This window comes from Triplophysa rosa, linkage group LG25 (genome assembly GCF_024868665.1).
Source record: "Triplophysa rosa linkage group LG25, Trosa_1v2, whole genome shotgun sequence".
NCBI classification, from domain to species: Eukaryota; Metazoa; Chordata; class Actinopteri; order Cypriniformes; family Nemacheilidae; genus Triplophysa; species Triplophysa rosa.
Window position 1 is genome coordinate 17470774 of NC_079914.1, and position 19129 is coordinate 17489902.

Sequence of the window (19129 nt, forward strand, 5' to 3'; positions counted from 1 at the left end):
GAACGTTCTTAGAACGTTCTTTTTTGGTTCCCAAAAAATAACCGAAAGGGAACCAAAAAATAACGTTAGGGGAACGTTCTGTGTTTGCTGGGTATCAAGTCATTTGATCATCAAATTGCCAGTTATTTATGATTTATAAGGCCGCTGTGCCTCAATTCATTCTGGTTGCTGATGTGAGCTTTATTTGAGACGAGTGATTTTGACTGCGATCAGTCTTAAATTAAACACATTGTGCATATTTGGTGTTATTTAATTTACTACAGTTAGTTCCATACGTTTAGTTCACTGTAATGTTACCAGCATTAATATTAAGATTTAGTATAATCATAGTTTATTCGCTGGTGAATCTCTGCTGGTGGCACCGGCTTTCTTTGTGAGGGGTGGTGCGCGTGCGCAGAGGGCCATGGCTCCAACGTCACAGCTCGCTACTGGTGTATCATAGTATAATGTTGCACTTTATATTTTAATGTTAAATAGCATAGCATTAATAAGGTTATGAAGAAGTCGTGTTTTTGCCTAATAAAATAAAAAAGTGAATGAGTTATGAATAATAGATTATAAATATATACGTACTTATTACTAAGACAAAAACATTTATATCTGCACATTTTATCTGCATGTTTAGTGATTATCATATAATAATGTTAAGCATTACATAAACAGTCGGTGAGCTCCGAACGGCATATATCGCCCTTCAGGAAGGGGACACCACACAAACCGTCGCTCCAGATAAAGAGAAAATGACGCTTTTTTATTCCTCATTTTTCCAAGTGAATTTTAAACTGACACATTAAGAAATACAATTTCATTTTCCCCTCTAGAGTTTACACATCAAGAGCTGTACACTTCGAAGGGAGTAGGGCACAGGGATTATCACTTCTGAATGGAACGCAGGGAGTCTCTGTGGAAAGTGCAGTGAAGATCAAATAGTAGAACACAGATGATCGATCACAGCAGGAAGAGCAATCGAACACAGAGCAACATAAACAGATCTCTCTCTCTTGCTCGTTCTCTTTCAAGATATATTTACAAACAAAAACATCTTAAAAACAAAAAATATATGTTTCTGGTCACTACAGGGAAGGCAGTTGAGGTCACGTGATCATGTGAGGCGTCCTCCCGATTCATTTTTAAATAAAAAAACTACCCACTTTTTATGTTTGTTTGTTTTTACCAAGTGCCACAGGAAATTTCAATTGAATGCATTTAAATATCTAATAATTTGTTTGGAAATAATATTATTAATTGTTTGCAACATTATTCTTACAGGTGATAAGCTGATGTTTTATGGAAATGCCCTGCGCCCTTGGATGTTGACTTCACATGCGCTGTCCTAAGTGTGTAGGGTTTTAGTGATGCTCACTTTAAATCGGAATTTGCCAAATCAATAAATAAATATAATACAATAAATAGATAAGTAAATAAATAAATAGACACATCAATAAATTAAAATATAAAAATAAATAAGGATAGTATCAAAATATATTATATCGTCGCTGTCGGGCAGAATCCTCGCATCTCCAAAACCATTATTTTTCAGGAAATTAAAAAAACTACCTATTTTTTGTGTTGTTAAACATTGTATCGTTAAAGTTGGTATTATACCTTATATTGCTATCATATACTGTTGTGTACCAACATTAACACAACATTTCCCCAAAACCATGTTTAATCGGAGATACAAGGTTTATGACTTCAAACAGTTTCTCATTATTATGAGTTACTAAGTCAAAATTTCGACTTAGTTTCTCATTATTTTGAGTCCTAAGTCCTAAAAAGAATTCCCAACCCTTGCGGAAACGGGCTTCCATATGATATTAGACGTCTTTTAGACGCAAAATTGCTTGCTGGGAAAGAGGTACGAGAGGACCAGAAGAAATCTTTCACCAGAACACAACATGCACGCAAACCAGCCACAAACACTATACTTCATGTTGTTAGTTTAAACTTTAATGCAAAACTTAAGGACAAATCACTGCGTGAGGCTTTAATAACTTTAGACTCATGAACACAGAAAACAGATCAACAACCGTTTCAAATATTGTTGAAGAAATAGCTAAAGATCATTCTTATATTTATAGTATCTGTGATCATCAGTGATTGTTATTCTTATTTACATCTGATGTCATATATGAGAACAGCGACAGTAGCCACACCCACTACAGCAGAGAGGACCAATCGGATCACAGCTTCAGTAAAACCACAACAGTCGACACCACCTGAAGGACAGAAAGAGAAAAGAGGCTTTTAACTGATGTTGCAGCTGAAATACAACAAAAGGGACAAATTAAGTATAAACATACATGTGACTCACCTGCACACGTGTGACAGAGTTGAGTGATGTGTAGATGTTGTGTGTGGTTTGTGATGGGATTGTTGACCACACATCTGTATGTGTTTGTGTCCTGATATTCCACCTCCAGAGGTAGAGAGAGTCTGATGTTGAGATCAGACACACTGATGCTGGAGTGTATAATGCTTCCGTTATACCAGGAGACGCTCACATGTGACACATTCATCATTGAACACAACAATACACATTTTGATGATGAAGATGATGAAGAACAGTCTCTGACGATGACAGGAACAGACAGACGAGCTGGAATAAATGCAAAGAATCACATTAATTAACAGCAAACACAATTTTATTTTAAAGATTTTTTTAAAGACATTTTTAAGTCCTAAACCAGTTTATGTTTATTATAAGTTTGTTTTAAAGGGGTGCTGCAATGGTGTACATACACTCCCCCAGCGATCCTACAGGTTTCGCAAAGTTTTTTTCGAACATGAAAAATCGTTACGTTACAACATTTCTTAGTCCCTTATTGGACAATTCTCCCGGAAAAGCACGCGGCACGCCCACGCATCAGCCAACGAGAGCGGGAGAAAGAGCATGTGCAGACGTCACTTTCACTTGTGTGCAGGAGAGAGAGAAGTTCAGCTGTGTTGTTTGTTCACTGCATTTGGGTGATGGATGTTCTATAAACGGTGATATAACGCTGGATTTGGAGATGGTCTGAAACTGATATATGGAGCCGTCCCAGCGCTAAAAGATGCCAGATGAACTGATGTCTGTGTTTTCTTGGCAATGGGCGCGCACTTGCTTTAGTTCCGCCCCCCCCCCCCCCCGAACGCATAGCATGTTTCCGGAAATAATCGTATCTGTCTTTTATAAATATGATCAAACTAAATACTCTGCGGATATTTGAAGGGTGCGATCTGTAAGTACTCAACATGAGATATACAGAAACTGTCAGAGTTATGGCCACTTTAACGCACATTCACATCAACCTTTATTTATTTAAAATGTTTTATACTTTAAGGATTATGCTGTTTGAAATGTATTACTGTCAACTCACCATAGACAGTCAGATTGAAGTGTCTGATGAGAACAGAAGGTTGTCTGTAGATCTCAGCTTTATAAAGTCCAGTGTGTTGAGTTGTGATGTTTGTGATGATGATAGATCCAGTCTGAGGATTCAACTCTAAATTATTCTTCAATCTCTCATTGATAAATGATGTTTTATTGATGTCTCTGTTAAATTCAGCTATAAACTCATCTGGACTCTCAACACAAAATATCCACAGTATCAGATCATCTGTCTGTAGTTCAGTATCAGTGTGTAGAGTAACAGAATGTCCCTCCATCACTGACACTGACTTCACTTCATCACCAAACACACCTGAACAACACAAACACAAACATTATAGAAACTGTAAAAGAGTTTATTAAAACACAACTAAACACCACGTATGTAAATAAAGTTAAAATAATAAAATAATTGAATTTGTATAAGAAAGTATCTGATATATCTGAGAGTTTAGTAATATAGCCGCCTCCTGCATGTGCAAGAAGTAAATGTGTGAAGACAAAACATCTCTCACCGTCCAAATGGCAGAAGAATAAAGACAGGAGAACTATCAGACGAGACATTTTCTGACACATTTGTGAAGGTTTTTATCTGCAAACTATTATTAAAGTGACAGAGAGAGAGAGGATTTAACACAGAAGCGTCTCTAGAGTCTTTCTGCTGTGGGTGTGTTTATGATGTATATTCACAGTTTGTCTCTCCACCACACCACTGACACACACATCTATTTTAAACACATATCTATACAATAAACTTCACAGAATTAAAATATATTTAAGAGCAGCACTAGTATAACCTGTGATATTGTTTGTATGGTACATACACTTCTTGTGAAGAAGCAGAACACATGTGATCAAATATGGATTTATGACAAGAAAAAGCATCAAATATTAGAATATTAGTCATGCTACTATACACAGTGCCAACATAAATGTCATGTAGAGTATTATCTGCAGGCTGTGAGTTGTGAAAACCACAAGTAAACATAAAGTTCAGAGTTTCTTCATCTGTGGTCAGAACACAGACGTCAGTCAGCATCTGCTCATCCTCCATAATCCCCCCGGCCCCTCCACACACGCTAAGAGAAGTATGATTATTAAAGAAAAATTATGATTATTGATCAAGGTGCTTAATCTTTTTAGAAATTGCTAAAAAAAAAAGTAATTATATTAACAGGGACTGAATTTTATTATTAATAAACACACTGGCAGAAAACAAATCATTTCTATTAGAATTATTTAGCACACATAAAAGGACGCAATACTGCTCTGACAGAAAGTGAACTCGTGTGTCCTGCAGTGTCCTCACATGAACACTAGAGGTCTCTCTCACACACTTCTGTGATGTACTGACGCAGACTGTCACTGAAGGACTCATATCATGAAGAATTAATGTCATTTGATGTTCTGGCATATAATACGTCTTTTTAGATACGTAAGATGTACTTTAAAACATACCGTAACCTCAAAGGAGTTCAGAGTTATTACGTGTTCTGTCAGTTCGGATATATTTGTTATTCTTAAAGAAAGATGTTATGTGGGATTCACTGTAATGGAATATGATCGAGGTGTTCAAATCAAAAAGTATCTATTCTGTACTACTACACTTTTGGGTTATTTGAGAAAATATTTTTCATAAGTGTATGAAAGCGAGAACAATGACCAGTGGTGCGGACGTTGATTTTATTGTGGACACTGCACGATCTAGTTATAGAATGGTCCATTGGCTCATGTCTTCTAAATGTCTTGTACCGTCACATGGATTCAGATCCGGTGTTCTGCCAATTTATGCATCCCTGTCAAATTCTGCTACCTCCATACAAAACAGGACTAACCCCTCCCCCAACCCAACCCTTACACCTAAATAACCCCTCCCACAACCCAATCACAACACGAGGGTAGCACATAGGGATGGGCGATACCACAATTTTTTTATTCGATTCGATACCGATACTTTTTCTTGAAATGTTACCGATGCCGATACCGATACTGATGCTTTTTTAAAATAAAAATCTAATTACAATTAAAAAAACAAATTACATACTTGTACTGGCTACTAATAACAAATTTATTAAAAAAGCAATTTAAACAAATAAATAAACTGTTTAAACAACCTTCTTAAAAAAATATTGATTAAATAACATAAATCCTAATAAAATGAACAAAAAATGTGCATTTTTCACTGTCTTTTTATTTTTAAACAGGCCATTTTTCTTAGGCTTTAACATTCTTTTTGTACTATTACATACAGTATTTAAAAAAAATTATATATTGATTAACTAGCAAAAATCTTAATACAATTAACAAAATTACAAACAACATAAACTGTGCATAGTTTCACTTGTGTTTCACTTCAATTGCTGATTAAGAATTCCTTATCTTTAAATTGTAGATTAGAGTTTAAGAAAAGCAACATGTCAACATCTCTGTTTGATGCGGAAGTGTGCAATGCATGCGTGTTGTGTATGTGTACGTACCTGAATATCACGTGACCAAGTGGCTCGCGCTGCGCAGCCGGCGACCGATCCGTGCGTGACGTCAAACTGCCGCGAGAGCTACTTTCATAATATAGCGTTCACTGATCGGCATGCGCAGAGCTAACATTTAGTTATGCTGAAACTATTAATGTAATTAACAAGATAATCGATACTTTTCAGAAAATATCGATACCTAAATAGCAGCTTTTGAATATCGATGTATCGATACTGCAGCATCGATGTGCACATCCCTAGCTAGCACACATTTATGGGTATCATAAATTGGCAGAACACCGGTCCTCCCTATAAGCAGACTACGCAGGCTGCGCAGGGCCTCTGCACCACCAGGGGGCCCCCTTGAGTACCGAATTAAAACTATACTATACGCTATTTTTATAACTTGCGGATTAAACATTACAGGAATCATTTGGAAATTTCCTTTATAATACTTCATTTATTTAATTACTTTGACATACTCGGTCTCGGACATCATGTAGTGCGCGGCAGGTGATGACATGCACGTGATGATGCACGTTATATGACCATGGCTATAAAACGGAGCTATCCGTCTGTAGCGGAAAAAAACACCAACAACGCGAAGCAAAAGAACAAGAAAGCACGTGTTGTACTATTTTCAAAGTCTTATTTAGTTTTGCCAAATTATGCAAGTACAGATTTACAAATCCAGTATTTATCCACTGGCATAAAGTTGGTTGGACGTTCGTTAGTCTGAATTTAGGGACCGTCTCCAAAGTTACAAAGGCTACACATGAATATACACGTTTCTAACTTCAATAGCATTTAAAGGAATGACTTAGTCACAAAACCATCTGTACAGTGTTCATGTGGGTGTCACCACTGCAATCCCCATGATGATATGTCATTTTTGTGTCATCATCACATTTAGGGGTGATTTAAGGATGATGTCCTTTGTGGCTGCTGTGATCTAGAATGGCTTTACAGTATTGCTTCTGCTAAACAGTGTATATGCAGAATTACATGAACATAAAGTGAACTCTTGGACTGCCAGGGCTTAGGGTGATTTGGTAAACTCACTATGAAGGGCAAGAGAGCCCATGTCACACCTCTGCTCATCTCTGTGCACTGGCTCCCATTTGCGGCTCACATTAAAGGGATAGTTCACCCAAAAATGAATTGTTCCAAACCTGTATACATTTCTTTGTTCTGCTAAACACAGAACAATGGGTCTACGGACGCTTTCACGAACAAATCATGTTTCACAAAAACTTTCATACTAAAATTTATTCTGAATATAAGAGAAAAGATAGGAAGAGTTGAAAGCACACGTACGCAAAAATCATCATTCTCTTTCTTTCCTTCTCTCTCTCCCTCTCTCTCTCTAAGACAAAATTACAAAATGCATGTGTCATCTTAGGATAATAGTTATATTTTAAATAATATATAATTACGTGTAGATGTATATTTAATTTTACAATTATTTCATCATATACAGTGAAAGAATAATAAAATCTAGGTTTCTCTGAGTAACAGCGCTTCTACAGCTGGCTAACGAGAACTCTTTAAACTACGTGTCTGTATAAAAGGTGTTTTATTGTGTATGAACTGACTTTGAGGACTGTGCACTTGGAAATACTTGCGAGAGTACGTCTGTAGACAGCGTCACATGGGGTTGCCTGACTTATGTGACGACAGGTGGTAAAGGAAAGGTTGTGCGGAAAGCCCTAATATGGAGATGGACTGGGTGTGTTTTATGCAAATGACTAAACTCATGCACACGGCCGCTCATTTAGAATACTCCAAAATTCACCAACATTAGGATGAGTTTAAGAACAAATTCATGTGCATACGCATGTGTTGTGAATTAGGCGGAAAGTTTTCGTGGGAGGTTCAAATGTACGTATAAATACGAAAAATCTACGCAATTATTAGTGAATGAGACCCAATTTTGCTGAATATCAGTAACCAAGCAGATCTCATCCCCCATTTACTGCCATAGTAGGGAAAATAAATATTATGGGAGTCAATGGGGGATGAGATCTGTTTTTCCAGATATATATTTTTTATTATTATACCTTTATTTTACCAGGAAAGGACTCACTGAGATTAAAATCTATTTTCCAGGAGTGTCCTGGCCAAGATAGGCAGCCGAGTTTGCATATACAAATAGACAACATATAACATACATTACAAAAACCAACATATAACCATTTTAAAAACAATTACACACCAGTAAATTGCTCTCTAGATTACATAATAAGGATTTAAAGCAATTATAAGAGACCAAATTGTGTAACTTCATCTCCTTTTGGAGAAGATTCCAATCAGAAGCAGCAGCGTATTTGAAAGAGGTTTTACCAAGATCAGTTCTGACAAAGGGCACACAGAGATTATAATTTGAATGAGAACGTAATGAATGATTTCCAAACAAAGTTCTTTGTATGGAACGACAGAGATAATTTGGCAAATGACCCAAAATTGCCTTATATATCAACAAATGCCAATGCATTTTTCTCAGAATTCTCAAGGAAGGAATATCTTCCTGCGTGTTCAGCAGAATAAAGAAATTTATACAGGTTTGAAATGACAAGAGGGTGAGTAAATGATGACAGAATTTCCAGACCTACACCCCATCCAGAAGTCTGCGGTCAGTAAACGATCAGCGCCTCGTTGTACCTTCACAGAGAGGCATGAGATCTATCTCAAGGACATTTTCATTCACTGTTCCCAGCTGGTGGAACGATCTTCCTATTTCCATCAGGACAGCTGGCTCAATCTCACATTTCAAAAAGCAGCTGAAGACCCACCTCTTCCATGAGCACTTAACTGTCTCTTAAAATCTCTTCTTCTTTATTCTTTCTCTAATGTTCTCTGTTTGCTTGCTTATACTATCTTAACGATGTATCCAAAGCATTGTATTACTGGCACTTCTCGTGAACATTGCTTTACTTAGACCAGGGGTCGGCACCCCGTGACTCTCGAGCCCCATGTGGCTCAGGGGGACACCCTGCTGTGGCTCTCTGCAGTCTTTATAAGGCCCTGTTTATGCCTGGTATTAAGATGCGTTTTGGTCCATCGGATCACAAGTGGATGAAAGAGGCACATACCCGTGTACACCTGCTGCTGTAATCCGTCTATTTTGTCCAATTTTGACCACTACTGTCCTGATTTCTTCAAGAAATATCTGAAAAGGCATACACATTTACCCAGCCATACACCCTGGCTGGGTAAATGTATTTGCTTTTTCAGATATTTCATTCGAATAGACGAAATAAGGGCATGCAATGTACATATGAGCGTGACCGGAGATGACAGAAAAAACATACAGAGAGCCACGGTTTTATTTCTGCTCTGACAGATGTGAGACAGCACAGAACACTGAATGCGTGTGTAAGGAATGGAATGGTGAGAAAACATTGTGCTTGGTACGTTTTTCGTCTTTAAACCAAACTTTTAGGTCTTTAGCTGGCATAGCTTAAAGGGGTCATATGGCGCGAACACGTGTTGTTCTGTGTCTTTGATGTGTTATAAGTCGCTCATGCATGTATTAGACACGTAAAGTTGCAGAAATGAAAGTGTGGGAACAAAAGAGTCATTCTATGTAAAAGCGAATGCTCACCCAGACCTGCCTGAAACACCTCGTGTAGCCACACCCCCACAAATCTACGTCAGTTGGTGGTCTGATTTGACTGAGACCGCCCAAATGTAGACGCAAGTAAGGTGGGCGTACCTGTCAGTACAACTGAAGAGGAACCTGATGTTCCAAATATGGTCAGAGGCGTCACATTTCCCTCACACGCTTGCAGTATTCCACCAATCACTTGCAACACTCCCACTTCTTGCCAGGGACAAAAATGTATAAATTGTTAACATCTGAATACAATAAAAATCTCACTATATTACTGGGTAACTACTACCTTACATGCATAACCTGTGTTATGGTAATTTAAAGGTTACCTATATTTTGCAGTTCCAGACAAATTTTATTTGGTGGGAGAGGGCCCAAAATGGCTCTTTTGGTCGCAAAGGTTGCTGACCCCTAACTTGGACGAATCTTACGAATGTAAGTCTGCCAAATGAATAAATGTAAATGTAAGGGCAGAGACCAAGGACATACTGTATTGAGCACTATAAATATGTGTATGTTCAAAACGCTTGAATGAGGAAGTAAGAAATGGCATGTGACATTTTAACAGGAATGTAACCAGAACACTACATCAGTTGTTGTTGTTCCTTCAAACTATTGTTTGATTTATGTGTTAAAACAACCTCAAGAACCTATGTTAATTTTGTAATAAGACTAAATCCTCTTTCTTTTGTTAAGGACTGTTGGCTGAACGTCTCACGCATTTGGAATCACTTCAGCAGACTGAATATGAGTCAATATGAAGGTCTGGCTATGCGAGACTTCTGGGGACATAAGTGGACAAACAAAAATGTCTTCGCAAAAAAGTGAAGATACCCTTTTAAAATCAGTTAACCAATCACGACCAGACTGAGACCTGGTAAGATCAGCAAAGCAGTTTAGATTAGAAGCATATAAGGCTGCAATGTTGGCACCGATAGCAGTGCTGCGCCAGTGTGCTCTCGACCGCACAAGTTCACTTCCTGACATTTGCCTGTCCTGCTCTGTCTTCATCCAGCGTTTTCCTGTCACTCTTTAATATCCTGTCCTATTAAAGGCATAAAAACTTCATAAATACGAAACAAAACAAAAACAAACTTTGTAGGGAGGGTGTGTGTTTTCATGATGAGAGATTGGGCAGCAGCCATACATATAACCACACCTACAAACAGTACATTTAGTTTCATTTTCATGTAACAGCTCAGATCACTTACAGACAGCAGTCTAATCGAGGTTGTGCTGAAGATGATGATCATCACAGATCATCATCTAGAGCACAACGGCATTTAAAAAGTAACCATTTTCAAATAAAATTGTTACTTTTTAAAACAAAAAACTACTTTTTGCAATTTTATTCATTTTTGTCTCAATATTTTTTGTGTTCTGAAATCAGCACCATGGAATTATGCTTAATTTTTCTCTCGTATCTGACTTGTTTGATTGTGAATGGTAAGTGTATATTTTATGGCTTTTTTCTCTTTCAGTTGTTGGATCACAGCTGCTCATGTGACACTTCAATTGGTTTTAATCATATTTAAAGCTTTCTTGTAGATTTAAGATCTTTTGTGTTTTTCAAATTTCAGTCGACTCATTTTAGACATACAAATACGTTTTATGTTGTCAGGCAGGCTATAATATGTAAACTCTTTGGTTTACATCTCATTTGTATCTGAAAGACGTCATAATCTATAACTACAAAGCTGTTTTTACGGAATACTCCATAAACTGTTAAACATGTAAGGAGTAATGTCCAGGCAGCCGGTTGTTATGGCAGTCATAATCCCCGACAGTGTGATCAGGAGGTGAAGCCGAGGGTCTTGTATCTCACTGAAGGGGATTATTTCACAATAACAGCCGGCTGCTTGTACATTATCCCGCTTATGACACGCCTACTTCACACACAAGAAAAAAACTGGACATGAAATGTGAATTTGAAATATTTGATGAGCTCATTTTTACCGAATGCAGACCTTCCGCGAGGAAAAGCTGTTTAGTTTCGGTTTTAAAGTGAGAAACGACATTCAAATGTCAGGAACAGGCACATTGGTTTAATCATTAGTAAATATAATGTCATGTTATTAAAAGACATATTTATAATTCATTTTTGTGTAATATTAAACTGCCCCTCTCAAAATGATTTGCAGCATCCGGGTTACAGGGTGTTATTAGTTTTGAGCGATAACAACCCTTGGAATGTCGCGACTGGCCAATCAGAATCAAGCATTCAAATGAGCCGTGTAATAAAACACAATAATCTGTTCAATACATGAAGCAGGTTTATCGGGTTATCAGTCCCAGTTGGCCATTTCTGGTTTCTCTGAGGCGTGGCTTGTTTTGTTTAAACCATAATAAGTCAGGGCTCCCAAGCAACCTTATATAAGTCTTACATGTAGTTTCAGCTGGTTATTAAGAATGTTTTGGAATAGACTTTTGCAATAACATTTTTTAACATGTCTGATGAAATCCAACAGTGAAGTCAACAGTTTAAAATGTTCATTTGATAACAGGGGTCACAAATATACTGGAACATACTGATGATGCCAGAAGGTAGCAGTGACACTGGAAGAAGATAAATCGGTGCTGTGCTGAATTTTGACTCCCTGTGAAATTATAAGTCCTTTTCTGTTGTTTTTTCACACCACAGGGTGTAGAACAGAGATAAAGGGTGTAATTGAATCCACCCAGTAGGCTATCTGGTTTCTAGATCCAAACGCACACACACAGCGCCATCTAATGGGTAAAATATGACAACATTCACATCATGTATAGAGTACTTCTAACTCAATCTTCCACTTCCACTATTTTTCAACCGTAAATGGCTGGAGTTCAAGTACTTAATGATACCAGATGAGTAGCAAATATCTCTATCCACACTATATGTGTTATTTGGTTTTAAATCTATTCATTTTTATAAGCCGGGTTTTTAATTTTTACGCATTTTTATGTCCAAAGTTCTTTCCTGATTCTTCTTTCCAGCCAAAACTTTCCTGTGATGAAATATGACCATAAATTAACTTAATAGGGGTTAGTTGGAGTGATCCAACTTTGCACATTACAAAAGTATTTACAGACAATAGTGATGTTTATAATGCCTCATTATTAGCATGTGTGATATATTTTAAATATATTGGCTTTAATATTTATATTATGTGGTAACTGTTTTAGCAGTAGGGTACAACGCTCATCATACCTTCACAGGCTCTCATACCTTATTGCTTACATATATATGGTATAGTAAAATAGAGTCTGTGTTTGTGTTGTTCAGGTGTGTTTGTGTTTGTGTTGTTCAGGTGTGTTTGGTGATGAAGTGAAGTCAGTGATGGAGGGACATTCTGTCACACTAAACACTGACGTCATCAAACACAAAGATGATCTGATCGTGTGGCGTTATGGACCTGAAAACACACTTCTTGCAACAATCAATGGAAAGGCCATTAACACCCAGTTATATGATGGTGATGATGGGAGATTCAGAGACAGACTGAAGCTGAATGATCGGACTGGAGATCTGACCATCAGTGACATCAGAACCTCAGACTCTGGGCTCTACACACTGAAGATCAGCAGCAATAATAGAGTCTCATACAAGAGGTTCAATGTTACCGTCAGTGGTGAGTATTTCAGATTCAATCTACTTTCTAAAGTGTACATGTCATATATCAAACGTGCTTTTTCTCACAATGTTTAAATGTTTGTTCTGAGTTCTGAATATAGTTCTTTGTTTAAAGCATTAGCACTGTGAGCCTTTTGTTCATGAGGAGTTACTGAAGAACATGTTCTGTAGTGAGAATAGATGTTTTGCAGTGCTTTATGTTTCTCATGTGTGCAGTTATATAGAAATGAGCTTTGATTTCCTGCAGCACAGGTTCTATTACTCCACCACCGGACGTCTGTCTGGAAAATCACTGGTCGCATTGATTCTCATTGAGACATCATTAATCAGTGTGAATCTGTGTGTGTTTGTGTCTTCAGGTGTGTTTACAGGTGATGTGAAGTCAGTGTCAGTGAGGACAGGACATTCTTTTATTCTCTACACTCATGTTCTTAAAGAGAGAGATGATGTGATGGAGTGGAGATTTGGAGCTGAAAACACACTTGTTGCAAAAATCAATGAAACGACTTTTACACCATCTACTGATGAGAGATTCAGAGACAGAGTGAAGCGGGATGATCAGACCGGAGCTCTCATGATCAATGACACCAGATCTCATCACTCTGGACTTTATCAATTGAGGATCAACAGCAATAATAAAGTCTCATATAAGAAGTTTGATGTTACTATCCATGGTGAGTCTTTCAAATTCAATATATTGTATATGTGTGTACTTTTAACAAAGAACATTATAACTAATAAACAATATTTTTTTGTTGTATTACATTTACATTTAGTCATTTAGCAGACGCTTTTATCCAAAATGACGTACAAAGTAGGGGAAAACACTGTGAGAGTTAATTTGACCCTTTTTAACACTGGCGATTTTGCTGTGTAGAAGCAATTTGTGCAACAAAAAAACAACAATATATAGGTGCAGTAAAACTGGTCTCGAATGCAAACCTCCCATGAGTAAAACCTTCAAGGTAAGTAAAAAATGTTTTGTGCCCATAACAAGTGCTTTCTTCCACCGCATAGAAGACAACTGAATGCTTGTTCAAGCGCCTCTATACTCGAACAACCGCATAAACTTTAAGATACGAAAAGACAGTATTTATGTGCATGTTTACAGCTGGTCTATTCACACCATAGACTGGATAAAACATGGATGTAGTGTGCATGACATCACCTGTAGGTTTGTGAAGAGTGTTTTTGAAACCTAAACTTTAAAACCTTTACCGGCTCGGTTAAAATACCATCATACAGTATGCGCACACCTACACTAACACTGAGCATGTATAACCCAGCACACAGCATTGTTTTGGATATCTGGTAAGTTCTGTATCAAAATATATATCATAAAAGCTGTCTAATCACGTTGCGACTTTACACTCACCTAAAGGATTATTAGGAACACCATACTAATACGGTGTTTGACCCCCTTTCGCCTTCAGAACTGCCTTAATTCTACGTGGCATTGATTCAACAAGGTGCTGAAAGCATTCTTTAGAAATGTTGGCCCATATTGATAGGATAGCATCTTGCAGTTGATGGAGATTTGTGGGATGCACATCCAGGGCACGAAGCTCCCGTTCCACCACATCCCAAAGATGTTCTATCGGGTTGAGATCTGGTGACTGTGGGGGCCATTCTAGTACAGTGAACTCATTGTCATGTTCAAGAAACCAATTTGAAATGATTCGAGCTTTGTGACATGGTGCATTATCCTGCTGGAAGTAGCCATTAGAGGATGGGTACATGGTGGTCATAAAGGGATGGACATGGTCAGAAACAATGCTCAGGTAGGCCGTGGCATTTAAACGATGCCCAATTGGCACTAAGGGGCCTAAAGTGTGCCAAGAAAACATCCCCCACACCATTACACCACCACCACCAGCCTGCACAGTGGTAACAAGGCATGATGGATCCATGTTCTCATTCTGTTTACGCCAAATTCTGACTCTACCATTTGAATGTCTCAACAGAAATCGAGACTCATCAGACCAGGCAACATTTTTCCAGTCTTCAACTGTCCAATTTTGGTGAGCTCGTGCAAATTGTAGCCTCTTTTTCCTATTTGTAGTGGAGATGAGTGGTACCCGGTGGGGTCTTCTGCTGTTGTAGCCCATCTGCCTCAAGGTTGTGCGTGTTGTGGCTTCACAAATGCTTTGCTGCATACCTCGGTTGTAACGAGTGGTTATTTCAGTCAAAGTTGCTCTTCTATCAGCTTGAATCAGTCGGCCCATTCTCCTCTGACCTCTAGCATCAACAAGGCATTTTCGCCCACAGGACTGCCGCATACTGGATGTTTTTCCCTTTTCACACCATTCTTTGTAAACCCTAGAAATGGTTGTGCGTGAAAATCCCAGTAACTGAGCAGATTGTGAAATACTCAGACCGGCCCGTCTGGCACCAACAACCATGCCACGCTCAAAATTGCTTAAATCACCTTTCTTTCCCATTCTGACATTCAGTTTGGAGTTCAGGAGATTGTCTTGACCAGGACCACACCCCTAAATGCATTGAAGCAACTGCCATGTGATTGGTTGATTAGATAATTGCATTAATGAGAAATTGAACAGGTGTTCCTAATAATCCTTTAGGTGAGTGTATACTTATGCTGTTAGGTTCAATACGTTTAGGTTTGTTGTAAAAATGCCAGTGTGAATGCTAAGCAAAGCAGGACAACATTTTTTTTTTTTTTTCATCCGGACCAAAATAACCAAGAGAACCGAACTACAAATGTGAACACACCCTAAAGTTAATCCTGATGTGAAATTCTCACAGCAAAATTTCTCTGCAACTGGAAATCTTTTGGGTGAAATATCTGATCATAATGATTCCAGCTGAGACTTCTTTTCATTCTCACAAAATGCACAGAACCATGTCTGAGCCTAAAGACAGGCTAGCTGCAAACATTGATTGATTGATTGATTGATTGATTGATTGATTGATTGATTGATTGATTGTTAAAAGTGCATTAGTCTTTTAGATATTCTACTATGTGTTTTCTACTATATGTGTTAATGAAATTAATATCTGTCTATTCTGTTTCTTTTTATCCTAGTTCATTCTCATGTAGATTCTCGTGTCCTGTGGGTCTGGGTAATTCCAGTTGTACTTCTTCTGATCTCTATCTGTGTCTGTGTCTATTTACACTGGGTCTGTGTACGCAAACCAAGAGGTGATAAAGCACTTACAGTTTTACCTTCAGATAACATGCCAACAAAACATCTTTCACAATTTTGACATCGCTGCTAATGAGGGCTTCATATAATGACACTTTATTTTTCAGTAGGTAATTCAAACGCTCTGACAGATGACGAAAGCAGCATAAACTCCAGCACCACGCTTGATACAGAAGCTTCAAGGTGTCTGAGGAGCATGTGATTGATAATTGTGCAGGGTAACTGAAATTGCATTAAATCGGGTTTTTTAACCAAGATTAATTTGCAAGATTTTTATTCCACTACATTTAAGTTCCCTGTTATAAGGTTACCTGCAATTTAGTAAATTCCCTGTTTATTCCCATTAATTCCCATATTTCCCTGTTAATTATTCCCGGAATTTTGCAACCCTTGTCTTGATAGATCTGGTTAGAAACATACATTTATTTTATTTACTAACCCTTACTAAGTTTTATGCATTGTGACGACCTCTGCTGTTCGTTTTGGGAGTTGTTTGCGAGAAGCAGCTCCAATTAGCGGTCAATGATGTGCATCTGGTGTGGTCATTCCTTTCGGGGAGGACTTTCATTGGCAGTTTGGGCTTTTTGTTTTGTGTTGGATGTTTTGCAAATACATTTTATAGACAACATCTTATTACATTCTCAGCCATGCATCTAACACTACACACTGACATTACTGACTGCTTCAGATATACTGTAGATTTTATTTGAATATTGTTTTGCTTTGCAATTTAATGTTTAACTTTAATCTTTTCTGTTAATAATAAAGTTTTGTTTTAAGCCTGATACTTGGTTTGCGTGTGTCCCTCGTATTTGTTGCGTCCCTTGAGCTATGGGTCGTAACATGCATTTATTACATATCATTTATCATATATTAATTTACCGTAAATATTAATTCATTTATTTTATCCATTTATTATTCACTTTTATTCTTATTATTTGTCACACTTTGTCCTTATTTTTAATACTGTTTTATCTTCTGTTGGGTGCTGTATTGTCTTTTATGCTGATATGAATCTCCAATGGTCTCCATCTCAAGGTGCATAATAACGTCACAAGACAACGTTTTGATACGGTAAGGCAGCTGGTGAAGTAATTAACACTGGGTGTAGTTGTGGAGTTGCAACATACAACAGGAGAAACTTTGGGGGATGTATCATAAAGCAATAAAACCCACATTCCTTGCTGGAATGATATCCTGCCCTTTCCCCAGGGGTTGCTGATGCCTAGGAACTGAACCCCCTCTTCTTATCACACCTCTCCCCTCCCTTTCATCTCATCAGGCCCTGAACACTGGAAATGTGCGTACACATGTAATGCTGTGTATATCATTTATTGTCATGTTGTGAAGACTTGATCATCATGTGGTATTGTTTTAAAGGTCATGGTGCCATGGGTAAAAGGGTCTAATTCCTTCAAACCTAACAAAGAGTGTATCAGAGATTTTTAACTTTAGGACATAAACTGCACTCCTCTAAGAGGTGTGGCTTTCTCAGTGAGTCTTTTTTACATATAGATTGAGATCCCATTTGATGCTCTCTTCAGTCACGAGAAACCAAACAAACTAAATTCCACAATGACCATTGAAATTATGACTCTTTGTTTCATCTGGGTATCTCAAAGTTCATAATAACGTTACGAGACAATGTTTTGATACCGTAATCTTACATGGTTAATAACACCTATTGAATCTGTTTCTAGTCAGATGAAATTGGACAGAGCTAGACTGAGCATTAAAGCACAACAATAAACCATCTTTCATTTTATTCAACATCACTTCGTCTCCTGCCTGCTGTTCTTTCCTTCATCTCTGTATCTACCTGGTGGGTGATTTGAAGTATTCACTCACAACGGAGTTAATATTTTCAGATTGAATAAGTTCCTGACAGGGAGAGATGTAGTGAAACTGGACTCCAATTTTGGATCTATAAGATCTGCAATGTAAAGTAGAGATACTGTGTCTAACAGAAACGTGGTTAGATACATGAATAACTGATAATGAGATAAGGGTCAGTAAGTATAATATAATTTGGAAAGACCGGAACAGAAAAGGTGGTGGTGTTTGTGTTTTTATTCACGAAGATTTACACTGACATTTAATCATTTAGCAGACACTTTTATCCAAAGCGACTCACAGAGAGTATAAGGAGCAATAAGCGATATGTCATACAGGAGCAATAATACAATAGGTGCTCATACCAAGTTTCTAGTTTCAACAAAAGCCAGAACAATACCTGTTGACAGAAAGAGAGAGGGTTAGTGTTTTTTTATTTGTCTGTCAAGTAATCACAGAAGAGATTTGTTTTAAGTAGTTTTTTGAATGTTGTGAGAGATGTGGTTGACCGGACCGAGTCAGGAAGGATGTTCCACCAGGAAGGAGTTGTCTATCCAGTGATAGTCCTGTAGGCAAGCATTAGTGACTTGAATCTGATACGGGCTTCAACCGGTAGCCAGTGGAGAGAGATGAAAAAGGGCGTCACATGGAAGACGAGGCGTGCCGTTGCATTCTGTATCAGCTGGAGCGGTTTGATAGCCTTTGCAGGAAGACCAGCAAGGAGAGCATCGCAGTAGTCCAACCTCGATATTACAAGGGCCTGGACAAGGAGTTGTGCCGCATGCTCAGTGAGATAGGGTCTAACCTATCTAAGGCATATCGGCATGACCACGTTGTCCCAAGGAGAAAAGGAGGGGTCCAAGCACCGATCCCTGAGGGACCCCAGTGATCATGTGGTGAGCAGTGGACAGTGAGCCCCTCCATGACACCCTGAAGGATCTGCCGGAGAGGTAGGATTTGAACCAGCGGAGAGGAGAGCCTGAGATTCCTAGTGATGACAGGGTTGCTAGCAGTATCTGTTGATTGACAGTGTCAAACGCTGCAGATAGGTCTAGCAGAAGCAGG

At 38.1% G+C, this 19129-nt stretch overlaps 2 protein-coding genes across 3 annotated transcripts; one reads left to right on the forward strand and one right to left on the reverse strand.

Annotated features, from left to right (window-relative positions):
* Window positions 1–2109: 2109 nt before the first annotated feature.
* Window positions 2110–3675, reverse strand: LOC130548554 (signaling lymphocytic activation molecule-like; the record flags this gene model as incomplete). The annotated part of the gene is made up of 3 exons (XM_057325393.1): window positions 2110–2219; window positions 2300–2599; window positions 3360–3675. Coding segments are annotated over 3 exons (726 nt in total), but the record flags the coding sequence as incomplete, so codon positions are not given.
* A 6981-nt stretch (window positions 3676–10656) lies between these two features.
* LOC130549053 (uncharacterized) lies at window positions 10657–17018 on the forward strand. 2 transcript variants are annotated; one of them, XM_057326199.1, is made up of 5 exons: window positions 10657–10900; window positions 12742–13062; window positions 13424–13738; window positions 16111–16227; window positions 16339–17018. In XM_057326199.1, the coding sequence occupies exons 1-5, from the start codon at window positions 10849–10851 to the stop codon at window positions 16431–16433; spliced, it is 900 nt and encodes a 299-aa protein (XP_057182182.1). In that variant the 5' UTR covers window positions 10657–10848; the 3' UTR covers window positions 16434–17018. The 2 variants fall into 2 exon arrangements, with proteins under 2 accessions (XP_057182182.1, XP_057182183.1); XM_057326200.1 differs by having other exon boundaries at window positions 16342–17018.
* Window positions 17019–19129: the final 2111 nt, after the last annotated feature.

Bases quoted from the DNA above. Each gene is read 5' to 3' on its own strand.
- LOC130549053 (XM_057326199.1), top strand. From the start codon at position 10,849: ATGGAATTATGCTTAATTTTTCTCTCGTATCTGACTTGTTTGATTGTG. The intron at 13,063-13,423 runs GTGAGTATTTCA...TTGTGTCTTCAG, and splicing joins GTTCAATGTTACCGTCAGTG to GTGTGTTTACAGGTGATGTG. The intron at 16,228-16,338 runs GTGATAAAGCAC...TTTATTTTTCAG, and splicing joins CTGTGTACGCAAACCAAGAG to TAGGTAATTCAAACGCTCTG.